At 36.7% G+C, this 21,358-nt stretch overlaps 1 protein-coding gene across 1 annotated transcript in view; it reads left to right on the forward strand.

The window, feature by feature from the left end:
- GDAP2 (ganglioside induced differentiation associated protein 2) overlaps window positions 1-17,763 on the forward strand; it is a 79,713-nt gene extending 61,950 nt beyond the window's left edge. Inside the window, exons 13-14 of the mRNA XM_082369423.1 lie at window positions 5,002-5,145; window positions 9,316-17,763. Coding sequence (XP_082225549.1) covers window positions 5,002-5,145; window positions 9,316-9,363 — 192 coding nt within the window. The 3' untranslated portion in view covers window positions 9,364-17,763. The remainder of the gene's footprint in view (window positions 1-5,001; window positions 5,146-9,315) is intronic.
- Window positions 17,764-21,358: the final 3,595 nt, after the last annotated feature.

Raw genomic sequence — 21,358 nt, forward strand, 5'->3', positions numbered from 1 at the left:
AAAGCCCAGAATCCGAACCACTAGGCCACCGGGGAGCTCCCAGTGTTCATTTTCTTGATTGTGATGATGGTATCATGGGTGTATACGTAATGTCACAACTAAACAAATTTTATCCTTTAAATATGTGCAGTTTATTGTAAGTCGGGTATATCTTAATAAAACGTGGTTTTTTTTCTTTATTTTTAAACCGCATGAGATGTCACTGCACTGCCACCAGAATGGCTAAAGTTTAAAAAACTGACAATACCAGATATTACCAATGATGTGGAGTAACTGGAATTCTCCTACAGTATAAGTCACAATGTGAATTTGTGCGACCACTTTGAAAAAAGTTATGACAGTTTCTTATAAACTCAATATATACCTAGTCTGTGACTGAGCGATTCCAATACTAGGTATTTACCCAAGTGAAATGAAATATATGAGCATAAAAAGACTTCTACAGGAATGTTCACTGCAGCATTAATCATAGCAGCCAGTGACTGCCAGCCAAGGTGTCCATCAATAGGATTATGAATAATTAAACTCTGCTGTATACTTGTAATGGAATATTTCTTGGCAATAAAAGAGAACATAGATACTACTGATATACACAGCAGCATGAAGGAATCTTAAAAACGTTATGCTGAGTGAAGGAAGCCTTACGTAAAAGAGTCATACTGTATAATTCCACTTATATGAGATTCTAGAGCAGGCAAAACTAATGCATGGCAGAAAAAAAATCAAAACAGTGTTTGCTTCTGGGAAGAGGGGCATGAGGGAACTTTCTGGGGTGATGAAAATGTTTTGTATCTCAATAGGAGTTTTGCTAATACAAGTGTGTACATTTGTCTAACCAGCAAAAGTACACTTAAAATCTGTGTATTTCATCGAATGTAAATTTTATAGCAAACTGAACAAACACTGAACTCTAGTTAAAGATATGAATGCTGTATTTGGGGAACGTTTACTGATGTCTGCAGTTTACTTTGAGATGCAGCAAAAAAGTAAGATGGGTTAATAGATGCATAGAGGAACGGATAGATGTGTGATGAAGAAAACTTAAGGAAAATGTTAATGATCATCTGAGTGATTTCTGTACCAGTGTTCCCTGTAAAATTCTTTCAACTTTAGTGAATGTTGGAACATTTTCATAATTTTTTTAATGGAAAAAAAACTTTTTTTACTTTTGTCACAAATTCAGACTTATCCGAAGAGTGTTCCTCTGTACCAGACTTACGAGAATACATAGCCACTGTTTGCTAAGATCTGACTTTTAACCCCTCCTTCCCCACACAAGAGAGTCAGTGAATAGCTATCTTTCCCCCACTGCGACACCAATGGATAGACATTACCAGAAATTTCAGTGTTAGAGCCACTAGCTTTGGTTGTCACACCATTGGAATTGCTTCAGGTAGAAGTCAGTGCGAATGGCAGGTAGGCAGAGGCTGAAGAGCAGATGTATAAAGTGAAAAGCATTATGTTACCTTTCCATAATATTTTGGGATGGAGAAAATGATGGAGGATTGAGAAAATAAAACCCATGTGTAATGAAATCCGCCATTATTTTATACTAAGTCGAAAACTGTAAATGGAGTGGTTGTAATTATAAAATAATGAGATGAAATCAAGGGATAATAAAACAATAGAATCACTGTTCTGATTTCCATACTTCTCAGATCTTTTCCAGGGCACTCCACCCAATGTGATAAGTTGACTGCTCATATAAATCACTACTCTTTTTCTTTCTTGAAGTTCACTAATAGAACATGAACTAATAGTATTTAAACCCACTGTTGATTCTGGCTCTAGTAGATGACCTAAGTGCATACATGTGTGAACAATCTTTTCCTAGTTTATGTTGTCTTGTGATCCCATGTTCTTGGCCGTGCGTTTGTGAATAATTGGATGAAAGAATTTCTAGTATTCACAGAATATCATAGCAGCCTTTTTTTCAAATTTTTAATTTTCTTCAGTTTTTTAAAATAGTAGATACTGAGTAGAGCAAGTTTACCTAAATAAATATATATCTATGACTTATGTTGTAAATAACTGAAAATTAAAAGCTGAGCTATATAAAAATAAAATGAAAATAACTCAAGACAATGCTCTTGGGTCTCCCTGAATGGAAAACTTTTAACTGGGTTTCCACTTCTGTCTACTTTGAGTAATTTTCTCTTGCTCATGCCTAAAGAATGTAAAGGAGGTAATGGGAGAAAATGCAACAGGGAAATGTGTTAGTCTTTCAAAGAGTGTGTGCCTAAGATCACTGCCCATTCTTCCCCAACCCAGTCTTCTCTTTGAATTTACCTCCACCAGCTCACCGTGTCAGTACATGCAGCATAGTCAAGGGTCCTTTCATAGAACTGTGTAACTAAGAGGGACTTTAAAAATCATTGAAGTCCAACTTGCTCGTTTTGTAGATGAAGAGACTGAGGCCCAGATTGAAGTACAACTTGTTTTTGTAGAATGAAGGAATATTTGACCATCCCTAAATAGTACTAAAGTAATAAGTCCAGAAGTATTTGTTAATTCTCTCAATACATGTTGAATTGCTTACTTTTCATGTTGAGCGTTAGTTAGACCCTATAAATCCCTATAAATATGGTACTGAAGAAGAGAATCCCTACACGGGGGAATTTAGTCTATTGAGAGAATCAGCTACTACCACACAGAGTGTCAGTTATATAGTAATATGAGTAAACACGGCGTTGTTGGAACGCTTAGAGGGAAGATGCTTCTCCAGCTTTGGCTGGAGTGTAGGTACTCAGTGAAAGCTTCCTCACAGAGGTGAGTTCTGACCTGAACTCTGAAGGACAATTCTTAGCCAGGCAAAGAATTGAGGAAAAAGGTTTCAGGACTAAACGAGCAGCATGTAAAAAGGTCCTGAGGTAAGAGACAGTGGAACACAAATACCCTGTGTAGTCCCTTCTAGTTCCGTAATTTTATACCTTTTTCCACATAGCACAGCTCCTTGCCTGTGATAGGTATTCATGTGTTTCTTTGGGCCATTCATTGCATTTAGTACTTTTTGCCTTAGGAAGTTGTTGTTATTATGCTTATAAGCTGGCTCCTTTTCTAGAGTCTAAGCCCCCATTAGAGGAATGGCCAGGTCACTGTTACCCTGTATCACCTACAGCTGTGCCCAATGCTTAGCACATAGTAGATTCCCAGTAGATGTGTAACTCCTTGCACAGTGTATCTCCTGACACATCCACAAGGTTCTTCTCCATTCTGACTCTACAATCTTTATTTTCTTAAACTCTTCCTAGAATCTCTAAAATCTTCATGGTCTCTCCGTAGCACTTACTAGTTTATCAGCTAACTGGTTGTAGAGCTCCCAATCTAGTTTCCAGAAGTTTGTATCAATTAGGTATAAAACAGCATGTGCTTTGAAAACAAAAAAAAAACTGATGTAAAACACTGGGGATTGGAGTGTAATTAAGTGACAATCTAATCTGATTTAAATTAACTCACTTGGTTCTAGAAAGGCTGAGTGCCTCCCCGCCCCCTCCACTACCCTCCAAATAAGCTTGGTAAGATGAGAGGATACAGAGGGTAATGTTAGTATCTGAGGCCTTATACCAGTCATTGGTCGTATAGCCGAAATAGAATAGTGACCCAGGCCATGAAACTCAGTATGAAATAGGCCTTATCTTCATTCATTCATTCTTTTTCAAATACTTGAGAATGCATGGTCTGTCTGTACCTTCTAAAACTTTAGACCATTCTATGATTGTCTGCCAAGTACTAGGGAAATTATAGAAGTGAATATAAGAAACTACTTATATTCCTATGAAGTAAGATAAATGCTATAAATGAGATTTAAACATAAGGTTATGTGAATTCAGTAGAGGGGGTAATCTGTTTGGAGCTGTAAGGGAGAAATAATGGTAGAGATGAGTCTCTACCGAGTCTTGGAAATTTGGATAAGATTCTGATAGAGATAAGTGTAATGTTGTCTCTGTTATTCCTTGCCTTTTCTCATAAGTAGGTATGAAGACAGTATGTTGTATTAGGGACCAGGAATATGTGAAAGGTTTGGAGCAACCACTGAAAAACATGATAGGGTGTCAAAGAGAAATTTAAAAAATGATTGGCAAGTGCCCAAAGTGGCATGTACTGTATTTATAATGTACCCAGTTATATACTGGAATGTACTATGCCAGTGCACTGAGAATTCATATACATATGTTACCTTCTTTAAATAAAATGAGGATAGCAGTAACATTGTACCTACCTCATAGAACTGTTGTATAAGCTGTTGGTAAACATGACTAATTATGATTGTCAGGTTGGATAGATGAACAAGAATTTGTAAATTCTAGCTATTGCCTAGCTCATGCCAGTATTGTTTGCTATCAAGAATTCTCTCTTTTTTTGGAACCAACAAATTTTGCAGACTAGCTTTTATAGAAAGATTGCAATATCGTGAAGTGAAATGAGCAAAGGTGGCTCCACGTCTGCAGAAGATTCACTTTGACTGAGAAAGAGACTGCATGCCAAGTGTCAACTGAAAAATAAATGTCTCAAAACTTGGCAAAAATTTTCAGTCTCATTTGAAGTAATGAAAAGAGTTTATGAGATTTGGAGATGTTAACCATTTTCAAAGTACCAGTGAATCAGTTCTTCCATCAAATAATGCAGTGGTTTTGACCACAGCCCACAGTAAGAAGCATATTATATTACATCCCAACACATGACACGCACTGGAGCACATAGACATGTAACAGAAACTGAAGCTTCATGAGACAAAGCTCATCTTACTACATTCCCTAGTAATTGTTGCTCTAGCATGTTTCTTTCTGTTGTTTTTAATACTGTTCACAATCCACTAAACTGATTGCATAATCCACTGATGCACTACAACCTGCACTTTGAAAAACACTGCTTGTTACAAGATTTTTTTGATGTCAATTTCAATTTTGAAATAGTTTTTACCTAGCATAAATTTTCAAAATCATGTGTGTATTTCCAATTCAGGCCACTGGCTTAAATTATTTTTTTTCTTCTATTAATCAGGTATCAACATGGTTTTTTACCACCTTTTCTGTCTCAGGACTGAAGGACAAAATCCACCATGTGGACAGCCTCCACCAGCTGTTTTCTGCCATCTCGCCAGAACAGATCGACTTTCCTCCTTTTGTCCTTGAATATGATGCCAGGGTAAGAAGTAGCAGGAATTCTCCCTTACCTGCTGTATTATCTTAACTATTTTATAGTGCAAGTGCGTCTGAGCACGTCATCTTTTCATTGTGAGATGATAATAATGCAATTAATGTCTTTTAATAAACTTGATAGTATCGTTTGACATTCTTTTCCTGTGGTAACTTTAGGAAAATGCTTGGTTCTAAGGGGGGCGCCTTTCCCCCAGTAAACTTTTCAATGGGAAGTATTTCTGCTGTAGGTTTATAGCCAATCCTTGCTTGTGCTGTCAGTTTTCCACCACCTTTGAGATACACCTCTCCCTAATTTTGTTAAGGCTGAATGGCTTTTCATCTGCATAAATAGAGCCAGAAGAATCTGTTGGTGTCCGACATTTTCAGCGTTAATTGTAAGCCAGGTCGCCTATCCTAGTCTTTACCCTATGAGAAGTTTCATTTTGCTAAAAGTTTGTATAAGTGACAACCAATACATTATTCCTTACAGATACATTTATGAATCTATTAAACACTAAGAAAGGACTACTCTAGAATTTCTTCAAAGCTCTATTCCATTGTACTTATTCACGCTATCACTTTAGTAGTTAAAAACAGAGAAGTAAGTAACACGCTTGGCCAAAAGGTTATCAATTGCCTTATTTAATTATTGCTGATTGCATATTTTTATGCATGAATCAGAGAATATATTTGCAGGTTATATTAAGCTTAAAATGAATTATTCTTCCTTAATTATTGTACAACATAGGTACAGTAAAGTAAATATCCTACAAGACATTTTCTCTCTAACGTTTCTACAACTTCAGTTATGATTTCTGTTACCCTTTATGTGAAGAGCAAAGTATTTAATGTGTTCTAATGGCTAACAAAATGTCATGTTTTGCTTTTGCACAAAGAGGATTTGTAATTGGAGTCGCTGGATCATAAATACAAAGATTGTTGAATATATGGGAGGCAGAAAAAAAGAGCATCCGGTTCTATTTCTTGCAGATTGGTAGAGCAGAAAATTGCCTTATTATTTTTTTGAACTATATATCACTCTTCTTAATATTTAAAAAAAAATGGATAGCTGGAAATGTGAAAGGCACTGAAACACATTTTGATACCAAAAATTTGGAATGATGATTCAAAGCTAATGTCTAGATTTATCATTTATTTTCTGGTGTAGAAATATATAAGTTAGGATGTACTGGTTAGGAAACCCAAAAGACCAGTTTTTAAGCCAACACGTTTTCTATATACTTAACGGCCTACAAAGCAGGCTTTCATTAAATATCAACACCACACTCAAGCTTGGTTTTGTTTTTTTGTTCTGTGTGTATGTGTTTTTAGTGTTTTTTTTTAATATTTTGTATATCAAATACAGGCCTAATTAATAATGTGATTAATCAAAATGAAATAAAATAACCTACAATCTAACACTTAGGTCACTGGATCACCTTTCTGTACCTGTATTAGAGCTTTCTAAAACCGAGATATCAGGCCATCTATATATAAAGGCCAAAGAGAGGAATAAAAAGAGAGAAGAAACAGAAGAAGGTGTCAGGAGATGATGTGGAAAGGGCAGGCAGAGGGCAGATCCCTAGATACACTGCAGCTTTGCACATTATGCTGCGGTACGTTGGCTCCTTCGTAGTTGGTGGGGAGTGTTGAGCAAGGGAGAACTGCCATTGTGTTCCTGTTTAGAAAGATGGCTAAAGAAACAGTGTAGAGAGGGACCAGACAAGGGTAAAACTGTAGACAAGGATCAATAAGAGGCTGTCAGAGGAAGCCAGAGGAGAAATGAGACTAGAGCCAGGCAGCGGTAGTGGTAATGGCGAGGGTTTGAAGATCTTAGAGATAGTTAGAAGTAGACGTTTTAGGGAATAGAATCCACAGCATTATGGTGACTGAGCAGCAGCCATTGGGAGGAATGAAAGAGGAAAGAAGCCCGAGGTGACTAACAAAGTTTCTGCTTTGGGAGACTTGGAGAATGGTGTCGCCACCATCCCAGAGAGGCAATTTGGAGGAAGAGCACTAGGGGGGGTCTTGGAGAAAACAGACAGGTGGTCTGTTGAGTTGGTGACACACTAGGTTTGAGGTGCCCCATGGGACACTGAGGTGAAAGTCTAGAAGGTGGTTGGATAGTACCTTGTAAAGAAAAGTTTTCCTTTGCTAGGAAGAATTAAAAATATGATTAGAGAAAAGGAAACAAGTGTAGAGTTGGTCAGTTTTATTATCGTATTCAAGTGTGCTTTGCCCATAGTCCTTTACTTGGTGAAGGTATGACGTGGTTGGTTGTTGGCAGTGAGCTTCTATTTTTCTGGGTCTTATGTGACTTAGTGACATAAATTTTATAAGATTAAAAGGAATCTTTGACGGTAATTAGAAGGTAATTTTTATCTATCTAGATCAAAATGGTACTGAGATCATTTCAGAAAGGAAGCTAGTCAGCATTCTTATAGTCAAAGAAGAGAGTGTAGAGATTTACCTGGTAACAATTCTTCAAAGTTCTGTGATTGTTTCCAGAAATAGAGAAAGTATTCGATTGCTCGGCAGTCTCTTCCACAGTGTGAGACTAACATAAAAGCTTTATTTCATAGCATTAAGAATTAGATTTTCCCTTCTTACTTTATCACAATTTAATGTAGATACAGGAAGCCTAGAAAAATACCGTAGTGGAATGGAATGGAGAAATCTTAAAGATGGATCGTGAACCATTTCTTTTCAGTTGAACTTCAGGATAGATTTCTCTCTTCAGGCATGTTTCTTAAGCATAGCTTCTATGCATATTGAGGATACTGGAGTGATTAGTATAACAGATCCTGGTAGGAAATTCTAAAATACAAAAAAAAAATGTTTTCATTAATTTTTGTCAAGTATCCTAAAATGTAGCCAATCTTTGGATTTGTTTCTACTGAAATTTTTTTTTTAACCTGGTCAGATTTATAATCAGAAAGTTAAAAAAAAAAAAGAAAGAAAGAAAAGAAAAAAAGAAGAAGAAAGTAAGTTTTCCTAGATATTCTCTTGTTTTCCTGGTTATGGTCCCAGGATCAATTTCTCCTCCAGGGCATCTGCTCTGAAGAATGGCAGAGCTTTTGATTCACTTAGTCACTCAAATAACATTTAACTGCCTATTATGTTCAAGACTGGATGGATTTAATGCTCCATAACTATAATGTAAATATACCCTAAAGCAACGCTGTTTTCATCCTACCTTTCATTCTCCATATCTATTATCTTACATTCATATTAAACATTTTTTGTTTATGGTTTACTGAAAAACAAGTTACTTGTCAAAGAAATACTTTCCTAAGTAACAAGAAATGAATCTTAAGTCTCATAAATGTAATTTAGGGTCTATCTACCATAAAGCTAACTGTCTTGACTTTTATAAGGTAAAGTTAGCCAAAATAAGGTCAAAAAATTTCCTTACACTGATTTATTGCTTTCTACATTTGACATTAGAGTTCTAGCATTCATTTCTCCACCTTGATCTTGAACGCCCTAAAAACTGTCATTGTTAAAAGCCTCGCCACTCAGGCATGTCATGGAGAAGACTCATTTCTGCCAACACAGTTGTAATTATTAAATTCCTTGATGATGATTTTTGTTTCATAACTCAAAGATTCGGCACACAGCAAGACAACACAGCCTAACAAAAAATTCACTTTGTTATAAAGCAGAAACTAACACACCATTGTAAAGCAATTATACTCCAATAAAGATGTTTAAAAAATAATAATCATCATCATCTGGGCTTTAGATTTGGATAGACATAGATTTAAAATTCAGGCTCTCCTGGTTGCCAGCTTGGTGACCTAAGGTGAGTTATGCCATCTGTGTGATCCTTAGTTTCCTGTTCTGTAAAATGAGGATGTTACCTACTTCGTGGCATTATGTTGTGAGGATATAAAAGGATAATGAAAGAAAAGTGCTGATTAAGTGTCTGGCATATAGAATGTTCAATAAATGGTAATATTTTTAAATATCATCATCCTGATTACCTCTGCCTACATTATACCAACTCTGACTGACTCCAGTGGAACTGCTCTGTTGGCTTGAGGGCCTGCTCAGGGCCAGGCATGTGCTAGACATTTTCCATACGTTAGCTCATTGGCTCTAAATCCCTTTCTTTTACATTCCCAATTACATTGATCTTATTATTTAATGTTCTTGTCTTTTTTTCTTTCTGCAGGAAAATGGGCCTTATTATACATCTTATCCTCCATCACCAGATTTGTGATTTGCTATCTTTCAGTGCTGCTGGTTTCTAAGGACACCACTTTCTCCAGAGATCACTACCTATTGAAGTGATATTCATTTTTGCTGTACAGCTCCAGAGAGCCTTTTGTCCCCACCTCTCTGGTATTTTTTTATTGACTGTATATTTTCTGGCACATAAGCAATCTGAAAATGGTAGGCCATTCTGAACTGTGCACTTATTTTAAATTTGTATATTTGTATCAAATGAAAATGTTCACTTTTCGAGGGTTGTTAATAGAAATTGGGGAGCAACTTTTGAGTATCTTCAGTCTCCTGAAAGGACACTGGATTCTCCATTAGACAAGCCACAATATTGTTCACATCATCTCTTTAACATTGCACGCTTTCTTTGTGTACTCAAGTGTTTCTCAAAATATATGGAACCAATGTATGCTGAATGGATGCCTTGTTTGCTTCAGACCCTGGCATTACGTTTTATACAGATAATTCAGTTATGATAAAAGAGAATTGTCTGGGATCAAGGATGTAGAAATGTATCTGATCAAAAACGTCAAAATCGTTAGCAAAATATAGGTCTTAGAATTTTACCGCACCAGTTAAGACCAAGACTTAAGGACTAAAGTTCCTTAGATGGTATGATTTAAGATTGTCACTGTTCTGGTCTCAACAGTGGGGGAAAACAAGAAGACTGTTTCTTCACCCTTTTTCCTATCATCATAGATGGTTTGGTCTCCTTATTCAACAGGACTGCACATATTAGTACTCTTAAGTGGAGGGCGTCCTCCTAAGATGCCATCAGTGAGTGTTAGAGAGAGTGCCGCTTTCCCAGAGTCATGAATGATTTTGTTTGGCTCTTAGGTCTGCTTTCTCTAAGGACATTTCCTAGCAGTGTGTCTTGAGTTGCCTGCATCAAAATGAAGGGAGTGTGTTGCAGTGAACAAAATTCCAGACCACTTTTGCAACTCAGGCTCTATTTGTGCCTTAGCTTGAATAAAAATTAGAATTATGCTACCTACCTCACAGAGGTATCATGAGGATAACATTTAGAAAGGGTTTTTGACATCTTTGGATGAAAAATGCTAGGAGAGTTTGTGTGGTTGGGTGTCTTTAGTTAGTTTTTAAATGATAACAAATATCCTTGAGGGAGTGCGACAAGGCACTCCTCTTGTCTTTGGCACCTTTTGAGTGATTTCCGTTTTCTTGGGACAACAGCTGTTAGTGCAAAACGCCAACCCTTAGGACCTCCTTCCTACTTTGTCCAGAATGTCTTCTGTCCTACTCCTCTTTCAGTGCTACACTTTAACAAGAGGCATATGTTAGCCGTTTTAAACACTACTTCTTGAATTAAGGTCAAACCATTATCATTTCCATCAGGGTTTCTTCATATTCCTTTTGAATCCTACATTCACTCCCCATCTCTCTCACCCCATCATGTACACTGGCAGTTCGGAGAAGAAAAAGTAGAACTCTTCTGTTCTAATGTGCTCAGGATTGGTGCTTCCAAGGGTCCCACTCCCCTATGTCCAAATTAATTCTTCAGTGGAGATAAAAGAAACATATTTCTTCATTTATTCCAGAGAACCCCCCCGCCCGTAGTTGTGTTAACCCCTTCCTCTGTTTTCCCATATAAGCAAGAAGGGGCTTTACATTTCTCAGATAAGCAGTCTTATCTTTTGCATGTAATGGACACATTTGCTTTGTGCCAGAAATCAGAACCACATGTTCCTTACATATACTTACTTGTTAAGGACTTCCTGTTATGTTCCCTAAGTCATCAGGTCTAGACAGCCAGTCAAATGTCTGGTATTAAGCTTCATCTCAAACAGTACTCCTTTCATCCCTTGAGCCTTGACCTTTAGAAATCTGAAAAATTAGCTTCATCTTCTCCAGTATATATGAGGTGTCGTTTCACTAGGAGCAGTTGTAGAAATATGCCATCTTTTCTCTGTTAAAGCTGGACTTGGCTACCTCACGTTGGCATCTGGCCTGAATCATTTCCTCTATTGATAATAGAGGGTGCAAGCTACTTTACTATTTGAAAGGGAGCAAATTTTACAATTTCTTATAGGCAATAATTTTGAAAGGATGTCCCTTTGGTATATTCACAGCAGTATACTAATGATTAGTAACACAAGCAAGAATGTTCAATTGCTGTGCTAGGGTGTAAAAGTGGTATGGGACTATGTACATATCAACTGCATTTTATAATTTAATGGTGACTAAAGATAAGGTTGCTCTGCTCAGTGAAACTGAATTTGGTATGGGACCAAGTACATGCTTTTATAGCTGTCTGAAGTGTTATGTAATGAAGGTCTTTCAACGTACTAAATCCTAGGAGGGGAACATAGTGACCTTGATATTGAAATGATAAAGTAATGTTCACTATATATCTGCCTTTGTCAGAAGGTTGGATAGCCTGGGTAACACATGCCACCTTCAAGGACACATTAGAGGGAGGATAAAGGGGTGGAGATGACCACTAGCATCTGATGTTAATTCAGAGCACCCTCAAGTCCTTAATTTAGTTAAACTTTGGTCATGCCAAATGCTAGTTGAATTGAGGAAGAAACTACTTACAAAATATTAATTTAATTCATTAATTAGTTCTTGCAAGGCATAATGTGAATTATAAAACAAGTATGTTTCTTGCTTCAGCATATATTTGGATTCTTAATTAATCTATATTTATTTCATTATTTCTTGATAGCAAAAATGACCTCTTGAAAAAAACTCAGTATTTATTAGACTCTTAAACCTTAGAGACCAAGTGGTTCATATTTTAAAGATCTTCTTTTCTTTAATATATATCTTAGTTCATCGGCTGGTGCTCTATTATATTTATTTTTTGCAAAGTAATCCATCTGCAGTAGTTTGAGACTAATTAACAGGATTTTTGGTAGCATAAATGGATGTAGATTTTTGATCAAATATCTGAAGTTTAAAATGATTAAAATATCTCCTATTTCTAGAGAGAGATGAGTGTAATCACTGTATTAGAAAAACGTGGCTTGCCTATTTCTGCCTGTCTTCTGTTTGCCTAGATATTGTTTAATAAATTCGAACTGTAGGTAATGGTTTAATCTTTTCTTTGCAGCAGTTCATAGGAAAGCAAGAAAATGTAGTTAGAAGCTAAAACTCACTCTTTGTGTTTCCCCTGGTACATTGTGTATGTATGTATATAGAGTTTAAATTGCTTAATATATGAACAGAAATGACTGGAATTTGAAGTACTGGAAAGAGAAGAATTGTATGGTTCTAGGAACAGGGATTGAGTGTAATAAGGACCGAAAGGACTGCAAGATAGCATGTAGACCTCTAATATTGGAGTTAGCCAGTGAGGTTCAGATTGTGGTTCTCTTAAGTTATGGTCACCATAATCAACATGCACTAGAGTGTTTCACCTGTACTGGCGCTAATATACTTCATGCTATGGGATGGACTCTTGGTTTGCTATTTCCTGAGACCATGAAGGGTAGAGGAGGGTTCTACCTGTAATCTAAATCGTATCATAAACCCAGAGATTATAAGGATTGCCTAGTAAGTCTAACCATATATACGTATATGTATACATATTTACATACATATTTATGTTTACACACAGTAATCTGCTTTGCTTTTCATTCTTTGGATGTGGTTTAAATGGCCCATAAGTAGAGAACATAAAACAATAAATAGCCTAGTTTAAGCTTTGATTCTACCAAAATCACCCTTGAACAGATGATATCAAGGTCATTTTAAATATTAGTGGCTCTCTTGGATATTAGTTGTTAACTTTGTTTTCTATGCTTCCAAGAACAGTATCTTTGAATCTTTTTAAGTAAATACAACATGACTTAAATGTTTAGGGCCTCTGAGTTCAAGAAGAAAAGCAGAGGTATTCTCTAGGTGAATTACACTGACAAAATCATAAGTGGTGAATGTGATCTACTATTTTTGTTGAACAGTTAACACTAATACATTTTGTATACACAATCATATTTTTTTTTGGTAATGTGTTTTGTTAGTATAAGCACACAATCATCATAAACTGAGCCAAGACTTTGTCAAACCAGATGTTGTGGACCAAAATATTTAAATAAGAGCTTAACATATGTAAATGATTTTAATTGCTATTGGGCAAAGGAGACCTAACAAAGTTTTGCAATTGGGCAAAAGAGACCTAACAAAGTTTTGATTGATGTGATCTTAAAACTTGTTTATTCAAAATTCAGAAAGTTTTTATGAATATTTTGCACTTAAAAATATACTTTGTTCTTTCTGAATTAGAAGTTAGATCCCTTTTAAAGAGAGTCCCACCCTATACACATACAGCCATTAAGAACCGGTTAGTAAAATGGTAATGTTTATATTGAACCCCAGGATAGGACAGTCTTTTTTGGCCATTTACACCCGGCATTTCTCTAACCACCAAAATTAGCCTACAGAGCAGTTCAAAATGCAGTGAATTTTATCGTCGACCAACTCTATGGAGACCTAGACTAGTGCTTCTCAAACTTTAATGTGCATATATTAAATCAGCTGGGAATATGTTAAAATGCAGATTCTGATACAGTAGGTCGGGGTGGAGCCTGGGACTCTCAGTTTCTTTCTTTTTTTTTTTTTTTTTTTTTGTTGGGGGGGCCATGCCACAAGGCATGCGGGACCTTAGTTCCCTGACCAGGGATCAAACCCACGCCCCCTGCATTGGAAGCATGGAGTCTTAACCACTGGACCTCCAGGGAAGTCCCCAATTCTCCGTTTCTAACAAGCTCTTAGGTAATATCAATACTCTTGGTTCCAAGACCACACTTAGAGTAAAAGAGCCTAAGACCATATTTAGCTTCCATATTTTCCTTGTTTCCAGTAAAGCAGACAGAACTATCAGTGTAATTCCTTCTGTGGGCCAAGCACTCACACATTCCTCATCTCATTTAATCCTCTTACAAATCCTGTGAGGTAGGTGGTGATAGAGGTTAAGTGCTGCTGAAGCCCAAACACACAAGCAGCGCAGTATAGACCAGTGTTTCTCAAACTTGAATAATGCACATCCCCTTTTAATATGGAAAAATTCTCTTAGCTCCTCAGGTTTTATTATAATGTTACCTAACTATATATGAACATAAAGCTACATGTAAATGCCTTATGCTTATAGCTCTCGCACAACTATAAAACCAAAAGAAGTTTACAGATCAGACACAAGCAAAACTATAATACAGTTTAGAATAACAGTAACTAAGTATGACGGATGATGATGTTTTGCCAAAACGAAGCAGTAACATGATTACGGTACTGAGTACTGTAATACAGGTTCTTCTGTGTTTAGCATGCACCTACTACCACGTGCTATGTGGTAACTCAGTTCTCCCACTCTTTCTCTCTGTTCAAACTATTCCTTACATTTGTTTAGCACATAGTGATGTTATTTGGTCTTCATCTAGCTTGAATGCCTCATTTCCCTTATATTAAGTTATTCTCTGTTCTCCATAAGCTTTCCACAACTAAAGCAGAACCCGGCTTTAACTTTCAAGTAAAGACAAATGCAGACCTAGTCACTGAAACATTCTGGCAATATTTGGTTTTAAGGTAGTTATCCAGATAATTCAGAACATGAATATTAATTTTTTAGAATTTTCATCAACATGAAAAATGTCTAATTCTCATAGTAAACTCATGGATCTCCCATCCCGCAAACACATACACAGGCTCTTAATTCCCCTTTCTCCTTCTCTCTCTCTCTCTCCCTCCCAACAAGGATTTTTCATGGTGTTTAACAGCATTGGTCCTTTGGCTTCTGACACACCTGGGTTCAGGCATGTTTCTCAACATTTTCTCAACCTCACTGTTTTCAGGTATTATTCAGGGATAATAATACTCATTGAATAATTAAGAGAAATAAATGCAGTCATGTTAATAAAGCATGCATAGTAAGTGTTTATAAATGGTAGCTACCATAGCTTTGATTAGAAATAATAATAACTACCATTTGAGGACTTACTATGTGCCTTCAACTTTGCTAAACTCTTTATATATGTTATCTTATATATTGAGTTATAGGACTGGGGTTCAAATCCAAGTCTGACTCCAAAGCTCATGCCCTTATAAAAAATAATCTAATATAGAACATCAACTTAAGTTGCTTATTTAAAAAGTTATTTAATGTTAAATTGTATTTTCTCAAAATTTTTGTTAATAAAATTAATGATGTTTCCCTGGAGGGGAAATGACTAAGGTTCCTTTTAACGATTGTGTGATGTGCTGATATAATCAAATTGACACAGAATAAATGTAGATTTCTTTTAAAGGCTGTCATGCTAGGTTGTGGTCCAGTGAAGAGATACTAGGACCATTAGGCTCCACTTGTGCATTATTGTTCTCTTGCACATTTAAGATCTATAACTAATGGTAGCATGAGATTCTCACTGAATCTCAAGATAGCTTTTTTGCAGAAAAATGATTTTCCCCCCACCAGTATTATCCTGATATTCCTTGATAGTCTGAGAAATAATATGCAAACATCTTAATTTTCACCTGTGAAACATATTTTTAAAAATTGTTCTAACTGTCCTTTAAAATAGTTTCTAGGAAGTCTATCATTTCCTAGTTTTCTGTTAAAAAAAAATTTGGACTTTTGAAAAATGAACATGCATACCTGTTGGCTGGGTTTTTTAAATTTTTATTTATTGTTTAGCTTTTTTCTAATTAGGTGTTGGGAGAAAATACCAGGAGGGAGTTGTAAGAGGAACTCATTTATTAACAAAGATAGTATGTAGCAAATTTAAATTCTTTCCCTACTTACTAAAACATTTGCAGAAATTGTTAGAGTAGTGGAGACACATGAAATGTGAGGCTGTCATTGAATTTTATTAAAATCTGTTGTAAAAATACTTCCCTTTATGCCATCTTATGTAGAAGCATGATAATAATCTACGTTGTGGAAATTATTGATTCTTTTTCCACTCCAGCCTCTTTCTGCCATCAGCAATAAATTTATTTATTTTATTTATTTATTTTTGGCTGCATTGGGTCTTTGTTGCTGCACGTGGGCTTTCTCTAGTTGCGGTGAGCGGGGGCTACTCTTCATTTTAGTGCACGGGCTTCTCATTGCGGTGGCTTCTCGTTGCAGAGCACGAGCTCTAGGTGTGCGGGCTTCAGTAGTTGTGGCTCGCAGGCTCTAGAGTGCAGACTCAGTAGTTGTGGCGCACGGGCTTAGTTGCTCCGTGGCATGTGGGATCTTCCCAGACCAGGGCTCGAACCCATGTCCCCTGCATTGGCAAGCTGATTCTTAACTACTGTGCCACCAGGGAAACCCCAGCAAGATCTTTTAAGTTCAATGAATGCATGCCTCTCCATACATGTGAGTTATCAAGATAAAAGATATGTTTTCTGTGTTATTCACTGCCTATCCCATATCACAGCGTAAGAAAATTTTTCTGGCTTCACATAATAGGTACAGCCCAGTTCTACCTGATTTTCTCCATTGTAGCAGTCTGTTATTTGATTTGGGTTGTGAGCCCTACTTCAGTTCAAGTTATTTTCTTCTTTCTCTTATTCATTTTAAGACTGGTTAACTTTTCTTTTATTATTTGGATATAATACCCTCTGATATTTTGCTTCTTTAAAATCCAAATTTATTCTTTATAAGAAGGTATATAAAGAATTTGGCTGTTTAATTATGTCTTCTAGTTCAGACGTGTCTGGCATTTTCATTTTGAAATGCTAATTATGAATTATAACATTTTTTTTTAAAATAAGGTGGGTTATGTTTTCTATGAATTTTATTTCTTATAGTAAAGTAGGTATTAAAATTTATTATGAAAGAGGGCATTGGTTCTCCAACAGTGGGGAACCACTGAACCCTGTCATTTTACTGATGAAGAAATGGAGGCCCAAGCAGGTTAAGGCAGCTTGGACTCATAGCCAGATCATGGGAATTGTAGGTACTTTGAGGATGACCTTGCCATCTGTAGCTAGAGCCCTTTGGTTTAATTATGTTTGCACAGTTGCTTGACTTTCACACTCCCTCTTATGTCCTCCAAAGTAGGGTTTATTTTTTTCATCATTTATTTTTTATTTATGTTGCACTTGGCTTAGCCAAGTTCCAGGGGAGGACCAAGTTCGGGAATTAACAGCAGAGGTTATCAGTCATCATCAGGGTCTGTGAAAACATTTGGGGGTGGGAGGTGGATTTTTTTATCCACCTCTTGAATAAAAATTCCTCCTTCCAGCAAAGTTGAACAAGAAAGCAGCATTTAAAACCACCTCTTTGGAAATCAAATAACACTGAGGACATGCTGATCCGAATATGATGATCTTACACCACCTGGAAAACTGCACAGACTTTGGCATTGCTACCCTATCAAGTGCCAAAAGCATGCCAAAATAAGCTCTACATTAAAATTGTGGAGGCTCTTGCAGGAGAAAGTAAAGTCTTATCTATGAACCCATTTTCTGACATTTAGTTTTATAGCATAGAAATTCTCTCCTTTATTTGTTCCTGAATCAATGAGCAAGACCACAATACAGAGAAATACTATACTTCTTCCACTCACTTAGTAAATAGTTACTAAGGATCTATACGTTAAAGCAGTGCTAGCTGCTGTAACAGATACACTGAACATGCATAATGGCTTAAACACAATAGAAATTTAATTCTCACTTGAAGCCTGAGCAGATATTACTGGTGAGCAAGCACTCGTCTCCAAGTCCTGGTTCAGAGACGGCTCCATCATCTTCAACATGTGAAGGATACATGCTTTTCCACTTCAAGCTGGCAGATGGGAAAGAACCCGGAGGACTTGCCCACAAGATTTTTTTATGCCAGACTTGGAGGTGACACATATCACTTCCGTTCATATTCCACTATTTAGAACTCAGTCATCGGCTACACCTGACTGCAAGGTCAGGAGGTAGGGAATGTAGACTAACTGTGAGCCCAGAAAGAGAAGGATAGGAATTTGGTGCCCAGCTTTTGGCAATAATCCAGGCAGTCTACTACATGCTAGATGGGTGGAAATGGGCGGGGGCGGGGGAGGAGGGAGGCTCACGAGGAAGGGGATATATGTATACATATAGCTGATTAACTTCGTTGTACAGCAGAAACTAACACAACTTTGTAAAGCAACTATACTCCAATTTTAAAAAATATATATATATATGTATATTCCAGCCAAATAGAAGTAAATTACTCTGTAATGAAAGAAATGCTCCACTAGAGATATGTCAAATGTTAGAGAAGGGCATTGGCACGTGATCACGGCTTTGCCTGGAACAAAATCCCATGGCATAGCTTAGAACATATCTGTAAACTGAAGCTCCTAGTATCCAGAACCTCTATCACCAAATGTGCATATGCTCTAGAGCAGACAGAATGGGGGACATCCAGATGCCCTTTACTGAATCTTGTACTAATACCTTACTACTTCAAGTCTGTGGATCAAGAGTATTGACCTGTTAGAAATGCAGACTCTCAGGCCTCACCCCAGAACTATGGAATCAGACGGTACATTTTATCAAGGTTCCCCCAGGTGATTGGCATCTACGTTAATTTTGAGAGTCACTGTTGTAATCCTGGCTCTGGCACTTACTAGTGTGACTTTAGCCAGATTGCTCGATCTCTCTGTCCCTTCACTTCTTGGATATCGGGGTACTCTCTAGAGATAATGTACACAAATGTTAAATAACACCTGACAGCAAGCATTGGCTATTTTTTTACGCTAAGTATTTTTTTAAATAAAGGAGACACAGCTCTTTGAACTGGAATTATTTGAACTCATCCTCTTTCAACCCTTATTTATGTCACACTAAGGACTTAAGCCCTTTGAAATGATGAAAGGGTTTCTTATTCATATGGTTTAGTGTTCCTTAGAAATGAGTAAGCACAGAAAAAAATAAACATTTCCAGAGTCAGCAAATGGTGTTTGGCCTAGTAACTCCTAATATAGACAGCAGCCATGATTTCAATCAATGAATTATCAAGGTATAAACTTTAAAGTATAAACAGAAATGATCTACTAATATGCCAAACCTTGAGAGATACTAAATTCCTAAGGGACTTTAGTCATAACATTTATAGTAACCTTAGATTAATTGAAATAGGAAACACCAGTATTTGTATATCAAATAATTTTGTTCAACCAGAAAATAACTTGGTTTTCAACCTTTTGGAAATGTGTTTCAGTAGTATAATCTTTGTGCCTCATTTAGTAAGTATAATATATGCACATTAAAGTTAATTTTTGCTTTATGTAATGATTTAGAAAGCATATCTAGATCTTTCATGCCTTGGGTTTATCCTTTTAATACTGTTTCTCTTAATCCTATATGGTTAGCATAGAAAGTTATCAGAGATAGGGCTGAATATGTACCGCCATAAGAATACAATCTGGGACTTAAAAGCATCTTTAAAGTCAGTTCCTAATATCAACTTATTTGACTTTTTCCTCTTTCTCTTAAAGTAAATTACAGTTTTAAAATTCCAGTTTAATTAAGGTATGTTTACTGATGTTATGGATGGTTTACTGTAGCTCATCAAATTCTTCAAAATTGGAAAATAAATTGAAAGACTTTAGTTATTATGGCTTTCACTCAAGGAAAGGAGCAAGCCAAGAACCACTCGCATTTTTTCAAATAGGAATATCTAAGTCTAAATTTGTATATGCCTCTCTACATTTAGACCTGGATTTCCAATTCATAGAGAAATCAGCCTTAACATTTGACAAGTGAAGTCCAAAATGCTGCATGTTGTTTTCTTTGTACAGCACTTAGTACAGGCCAGAACTAAGAGCTGCTAACACTTTCTTGTTGAATCCATCTCGTTGGGTGTGCTGTCGTAGCAAATTCAATTTTGAACCTCACCTAACCCCCATTGGAGTTGCACAAGAAGCAGGGAAAAGGCAAAAATCCCATTTTTTAGTCACAGTAGTGAAGTGACACAGTGTAAGACCACTCTGCATCTGGGGTTTTTTTATTTGTTTTATTTTTATGTTTATGATTTATTGTAACATGTACCAAAATCAAATTATAATATAATACAATCCTACATTATATTCTTTTTGAATATATAAAGACTTCTATTTCTATTCTAATCTTATGGAGTATATCCTTTTTTGGTATGTTTATTTTCTCTTTCCTTTTTTTAGCAGCTTTAATGAGATGTAATTCACGTATCATAAAATTCAAGTATTTAAAGTGTACAGTTCAGTGGTTTTTAGTACATTCAGAGTTGCACAACCATCACCATTATCTACTTTTAGAACATCTTCAACATCCTAACAGGAAACCCCATACCCATTCACTGTCATTCCCCCTTCCCAGTCTCCTCCAGCCTCCCTCCTGTGTCTGGGTCTTAACTGCAGTGTGTTCTCCAAGACACTTCATGTTGCACTCAGTGGTAGAACAGTGTCTCAACAGATATTCATTGAATAAATTAATCACCACAGAAGCCACCAGCCAGGAGTGGCAACTAAGGAGTAATTGAGAGGGCAGTGGAATCGGTGTCAAAAAGCTGGATTCAAATCTGGGTTTAGAGCCACTTTGCTCTTCTAACCCTCAGTTTTCACATCCATAAAATGTAGATGGCAGTATCTGCTTCACAGGATGGTTGTGAGAATCACTGGAGAAAATATGGTCACAGCACTTGGCACACTGCCTGACCCACACTAGGAAGGCAATTAATATTCATCGATGAAAGAGAAACCCCTAGGGTGGTGTGACCAAGGGAAATATCTGCCACCAGATTGCTCTGAAGTCTCATCTGGTAGCAGATATTTCCCCTGGTTCACCACCCTAGGGGTTCAAAGTAGTGGCATAGCACTTTCCTGTGCCTCAGTCTCCCCAATGTCCTTCCTCAAGAGAGAATTCTAGAGTACAATTTACAATTGACTTTCCTTACCTCACAACTGCTGCCTCTCCTGTTTCTGCATTGACAGCTGTTTCCTTTCCACGTGCTGATACTGAGTCTCATGGAGGGCCCATACTTAGCATAGAAGCAAGCATTGTCCATCAGCTGTAAAGAGCTGACCTTCCAAGGTGGATTA

The sequence above is a fragment of the Balaenoptera borealis genome (assembly GCF_965194805.1).
Source record: "Balaenoptera borealis genome assembly, chromosome: 1".
Classification (NCBI taxonomy): domain Eukaryota; kingdom Metazoa; phylum Chordata; class Mammalia; order Artiodactyla; family Balaenopteridae; genus Balaenoptera; species Balaenoptera borealis.